The following is a 6,060-nucleotide window of genomic DNA, read 5'->3' as shown; positions in this document are numbered from 1 at the left end:
TCAGGGGGCGGCGGGGCCCCGCGTGTCTGCGGTGACAGCATCAGTGGGGGCAGAGGCGTGGCTGTGAGTGGTACAGGCCACAAGTGTGTCCTAGGGGACGCACCCCTGGCCCCGGTGTGTGAGGGGCACGGGTACGTGTGGGTGCGGCGTGTCTCCTGGCACAGGTGTGTGAAGGCATGCCCGTGTGCGGTCTGGCACAGGCGCTGTTTGCGGCCGCGTTACCTGATCTCATTAATCGGCTGGTTGCGGACCACGTTTCTCCACTGGGCCCACGTCTTCTTCAGGTCTTCCTCCCCCTGGTCACAGTGACAGGCTGAGCTCCTCAGCCTTGGGGTCCCGCCCCAGACCCTCCTCCCCTGCAGGCCCAGCCCTCACCTTGTGCAATGGGAACTTGGTCTTAAAGACCCCATCCTTCACCAAATCCTCGAATGACTCTGGGGGTAACAAGGAGTCACAAGTCAGAGAGGCATGAAGGCCAAGGAAGGGCCCTGCCCAGTACACCCATGTCGGTGCCCTCCCAGCCACCTGCCTGTCCTGTCCTCCTTACCACCAGCTGCCGGCTTGCAGTTTAGGATGAAGTTCACGATTCGGATTCTGAAACCCCAGAGCTGGGTCAGGGTGGCCTTGCATGACCTTGGTGGACCCAGCCCTCCCAGTCCTGAGCCGCCTTCAGGTCTGGCCAGGCCCAGGCCCCTTCCCGTTCCTTCCCCTTCCAGGGCAGAGACCCTGGCACCAATCAGAGCCTCATCTGGGAGCCACCCCCACCCCCCTTACTGCCCCGGGTCTGGCCTGACCCACAGCCGCCAGGACAGGGCTCTGCCAACTGGTTCCTCTCCTCCCAGCACCCGGCATTCAGCCCCACACACCCCTGCTGATGTCTAGACCCCCTTCCCACTCACACCTGCCAAGCGCCCAGACCCGTCTCCACTCACACCTCCCACCTGTGAGCTCCATGTGCCCAGGCACACCCTGGGCCTACACAACCCCTCTATAGCCCTGAGCTCTTTGCCAGCAGAGACAGACTGAGACTCCAAGAGGTGGAATAGCTAGCCCCAGGCCACACAGCCCAGAAGCAGCAGAGCCAGTGCAGGACTGCAGAGCCATACTCCAGAATCTCCTCCTCCAAATGCCCATGAGGCATGGCCCCGAGCACCCTGGCACCCATGGACACAGTCCCCCAGACCTGCTCCTACCAGCTCCCGCGTGAGGCTCATCTGACTCCCTCTTGCTCTACCCGACACTGGTTGGTTCTGTGCTCACAGGATGTCCCTCTCCTCCAGTAACTAACTGCCAGGGATACCCTTTGCTGGGCTCCTCTGACCGCACCCCAGCTAGGAAGGGCTGGGAGGGTGGGGCAGGGACAGACAGGGATGAGAGTGAGTAGGTGGCCTTGTGGGTGGGGGCGTGGCAGGTGCTTAGGGAGAGGGGAGGCACTCCCTGCTGGGTCTTTGGTCCAGGTGTCTGGGAGACTGGGGACAGAAGTCCAGGAAGAAGCACTCAATCCTGAGAAGGGGGGCCTGTGAGAGACGATGGCCTCAGGGTCCAGGAGGGCCAGGTAGGGCGTGGCTTCTGAGCCTCCCCAAGTCCCGCCCACCCTCTTAGGCTGGCTCGACTCTGCGTCCTGGAGCAGTCAGACATCATCTTCAAAACACTCTGAGAGGCAAGAGCTGTCGTCATCCCTTCTCACAGGCATGGAGACAGGCACGGTGCCCACGTGCTGGCCTGGCCTGCCTCGGGCTGTGCATGGACCAGGCACACAGGCGGGCAAGGGTCCTCCTGGCCCCGGCTCTGGGCATGGCCACTCACCTTGTGTTGGCCGGGACTTGGGGCGGGCCAGTCAGAGGCGCAGCACTGGGGGCAGCAACCTCGGGCTCCAGCAGGAGGGTGCGGTACAGGTCAAAGATCCTGCCGTCGGCGCGCAGCCCGAAGAACACCTGTTTCTGGTCCTCTAGCACCTGCAGGCAGGGGCCACGTGGGACCCTCTGTCCTACTGTGGAATGACCCCCCCATCCCCCGTCCACACCCACAGCCTGTCCCCTACGCCTTGGACACAAGGCCACGGCCCCTCCCCAGGCCCACCAACCCCTGTGCCCCCTGCCCCCACAGTCACAGCCCACCTTGAGGTGGAAGCCCTTCCTCTTGAGCTCTCCCAGGAAACGCTGCTGCCTCTGCTCCCGCCTATGGTCTTGCAGGGTGTGCCGATCGGCCACGAGGACATAGTCCCACTGCTCAGAGGCCTCAGTCTGGAGGAAGAAAGTGTGGGGAGGGCCAGCACAAGGCCTGGGGAGCAGGAGGGGGCGGGGGGCCAAGCCCAACTGGGGTCTGAGCGGAGCCTCACCTCGCAAGCGCCGATCTCCATTAGTGGGAAGCTGTCTCCCAGGCCGTGGGGGCTGTCTTCACCCTGCGGAGGGGAAGGCAGATCGAGAGATGGAGACGTCGGGCTCTCGCTGGCCAGGCCCTGCAGCAGACCGCCATCTGGGCCAGGTGCCAGGGCACTGAAGGCTTAACAAGCAGGGGTCAGGAGAGCTGGAAACCTAGAATGCAAATAGGTGGGAGCAAGAGAAGATGCTGGCCAGAGGGACAGCACTGCGGCACAAGCCAGCAAGGGCCGGAGAGCACACGGGGTGGCGGCGGGTTTTTGAAACGTGAGAAGGTGCAAGCAGGGATCTCACAGAAGAGGAGCACCAGCAAGCAACTGCTAGGCGAAGAGATGGAAGTCTCAGAAATGGGCGGGAAGATGCAAGTCAGACAGCCGGGGGCACCAACCACAAATGCTGCAGAGGCCTTCCGGCACGACAGCCTGGGGAAAGCGATTATGTGCATTAGTGCATGGCCTTGCAGAGCATGCTGCACTCTGCTCAGAACTGAATATTCTGGGACCAGCAGATGGCATAATGGTAATGTTGCTGAACTCCCATGTAGTCACCTGTGGTTCAAGTCCCGAACTAGGCAGCTTAAAACTCATGCCAGGCACATGTGTGTGCGTGCCTAAAATCCTGAGAGGAGAATGGAGGAGAAGGTATAGCATGGCCATCCTCCCATGGGGGGGGCGGGTGACTTCTCGCTTTCTGTCTCTCTGTCTCTGTCTCGTCTCTGTCTCTCCAGTGAGCACATGTATCCCATAGCAAAAGTCTCTCTAAAAACAACAACAAATTAAAACCCTGAATATTCTTAGGGACCAGCAGATCTCATAGCAGTTATGTCACTGGATTCCCACATGGTCGGCCATGGTTTGAGTTCTGCACCTGGTAGCTTGAAAATCATGCCAGGGGGTCAGCAGGTGACATGGTGGTTAAGGCGCTGGACACTCCCACATGGCCGACCACAGCTGGAGTCTCAGACCTGGTGGCTTGCTTTCTCACTCTCCTTCTCTCTGTGTATCCGTCTTTCTCTGGTCAAATGAAACTGACTGAATGAATAAATAAAAATAAATAAATAAGTTTAAAAATTAAAGAAAATCATGCCAGGCATGTGTGGATGTGTGCCCAAGATCCTGAGAGGAGAATGGAGAAGGGATTGGAGCATGCCCCCCAGGAGGTGATTTCTCACTGTCTCTGTCTCTGTCTCTGTCTCTCTGGCAAGTGCATGCACCCTACGACAAAAAAACTGTCAAAAAAGAAGACAAACTGAACACTCCTGGGGCCAGCCAGTGACAGGCAGGTTGGAGGCTGGGTCCCACATGGCCGACTGCACACTTTGAGTCTTGGACCTGCTAGCTTGAACAATATGCCAGGCATGTGTGTGTGCCCAAAATCCTGAGAAGAGAATGGGGGAGAGGGAACTGTGGTGTGGTCATTCCCCCCGGGCGGTACATTCTCATTCTCTCTCTCCATCCAGCAAATTAAAAAAAAAAAAGCAACACTCCGAGACCTTTTCGCTTAGCCCGTCCACCCTTGGAGATTAGACAAGGGAGCCCACAGTAACACCATATCATATCAAAATCGTGGAGATAATCCAAATCCCCATCAGTAGGCAGACGGGTGATGACACCATGCTGTCCTCACAAGGCAGAAGCCATGTGACAGGTATACCCCCAGCCACTGCCACACGCAGGGCTCTGGGACTCCAGACACAGGGCCCAGTTCCCAATGAGAGCCATGGGACTCACGGCTGCAGGGACACCCCTGACGGTCAGAGGGGTGCGAGTCAGTGGGCAGAGCCCCAAGGAGGAGCGAGTGCTGGCAGAGCCCCCAATTCCCCCCAGCTCGTCCATGTGGCGGCGTCAGGAATCACGGCCCTGTCCTCTCTCTGGGAGATGCGGCTTAATTCTCCCTGCTGGAGTATGGGCTGGACGGAGCACCTAGTGGAGAGAGGAGTCCCTTCACGGAGGAGACGCCTGGAAGATGCCCCCGACCCAGGCGAGGACGCCCTCAGGACGTCAGGGACCCCCATAGCATGCGATGAGACAGGACGTGGTCTTCCTCGCTACCGTCTTGCCTCGTCTCACCGTGAGGGACATCAGACAGCCCAGACAGAGGGCCCTCTTACAGAAGCCACCCCAGGCCCTCGGGAGTCCTATCACCAAGGACAAGGAGAGGCACAAGGCCTGCCACCAGTGGGTGAGGGCTGAGGGGGTGGGACCCCTAAATGCCATGTGGGTTCCTGGATGGACCTGAGAACAGGAAGAGGATGGCAGTGGTAAAGATGGTGACATCAGGGGACTGGCAGGTGGCGTGGTGGTTGAGGCGCTAGACTCCCACATGGCCAACTGTGGTTCAAGTCCTGGATCTGGTGGCTTGCTTTCTCACTTTCCCTCTCTCTCCCTCTGTGTGTGTGTCTCTCTCTCTCAGGTAAAAATTAAATAATAGTAATAAATAAAAAATAACTATTTAAAAAATAGTGATGTTAGATGCAGTTTGTGGTTGGAAGGGCTGGGCAAAGTCAGCATCTTGATAAGGACCCAGTTAACTGAGACGTCATCATTGAGGACACAGATAAAGAATATGCAGAAAAGTGCTCGCACATCTATGTTTTTTGTAAAAGAATTGTTTATTTCTCCACTTGTTGTTATTATTATTTAATTTGACCAGACAGAGACAGAGAGAGAGAGAGAGAAAAGGAAAGAGAGAAAGCAAGCTGCCAGGTCTGGGACTCGAACAGCTGTTGGCCATGTGGGAATCCAGTGCCTTTAACCATCCTGCCACCTGCTGGCCCCACATGTCTATGTTTATTGTGGCATTACTCACGATTGCTAAGACATGGAACCAACTCAGATGTCCACGAACAGATGAATGGATTGAGAAAGTGTGGCCCATGTACTCTATGGAATACTACTCAGCCATAAGAAACAAGGCCCTGGCATTTGATAGTAAGTGGACGAAGATTTGTTGCTGAGTGAAGCAAGTCAGGCTGTGAAAGAGAGACATTGCATGTCCCCACCTAACCTACATGACTGTCCGCACTCCATGGCAGAGACCGAGAGACTGGAGGACATAAAAGCAGTGAAAATTGTGATGGACACTGGAGACTGTGGAAGGAGATGAAAACTGGAGATGGTGGAAGGAGGGGGGGAGAGAGTAAGAGCGTAGGAAAGAAATCAGGGAGAAAAATAGAGAAGCAAGACATTCGTGGGACGCAGATATGGTTTATTATCTGTGGATGATAGTGTGTATAGTATTCTTTTCTCTTCTTTTAAAGAACTATTTTATTTAACTTTATTGATTTACTTTAATTTGACTGGAGAGGGACAGAGAGAGAGAGAGCCATAAGATCCAGGAATTCCACCGTTGGCCATGTGGGAGTCCAGCGCCCTTAACCACCACGCCACCAGCCAGCCCCAACATGCAGAGTATTCTCAACTGAACTGGTCTGAGGTGGATTTCATGTTGGGTAAATCCTCTCTACAAGTAAATGATGCAAACCGAGTGAATGTATAAAATAATAGTAATAAAGACAACTTCATGAAACAGTTAAAAAAAATAAAAGAGTGTGCAGGAAGCCCCAAACCACCTTCATATCATGTCTATAAATCTAAAACTAATTAAATAACAGTTTTTAAAAACATAAGCTCCAGGGACCAGCAGTTAGCGTAATGGCTATGTCATTGGACTCCCATGTAGT

General features: G+C 55.5%; 1 protein-coding gene across 1 annotated transcript in view; it reads right to left on the bottom strand.

Moving 5' to 3' along the window:
- Positions 1 to 6,060, bottom strand: part of ANO9 (anoctamin 9) — a 21,469-nt gene that overhangs the window by 9,706 nt on the left and 5,703 nt on the right. Inside the window, exons 2-7 of the mRNA XM_027766686.1 lie at positions 2,339 to 2,401; positions 2,118 to 2,243; positions 1,807 to 1,955; positions 548 to 594; positions 376 to 434; positions 223 to 296 (exon numbers count right to left, since the gene is read on the bottom strand). Coding sequence (XP_027622487.1) covers positions 223 to 296; positions 376 to 434; positions 548 to 594; positions 1,807 to 1,955; positions 2,118 to 2,243; positions 2,339 to 2,401 — 518 coding nt within the window. The remainder of the gene's footprint in view (positions 1 to 222; positions 297 to 375; positions 435 to 547; positions 595 to 1,806; positions 1,956 to 2,117; positions 2,244 to 2,338; positions 2,402 to 6,060) is intronic.

Source organism: Tupaia chinensis, unplaced genomic scaffold (genome assembly GCF_000334495.1).
Source record: "Tupaia chinensis unplaced genomic scaffold, TupChi_1.0 Scaffold143624_1, whole genome shotgun sequence".
Lineage (NCBI taxonomy): Eukaryota > Metazoa > Chordata > Mammalia > Scandentia > Tupaiidae > Tupaia > Tupaia belangeri.
This window is presented reverse-complemented; position numbering and strand designations above follow the sequence as displayed.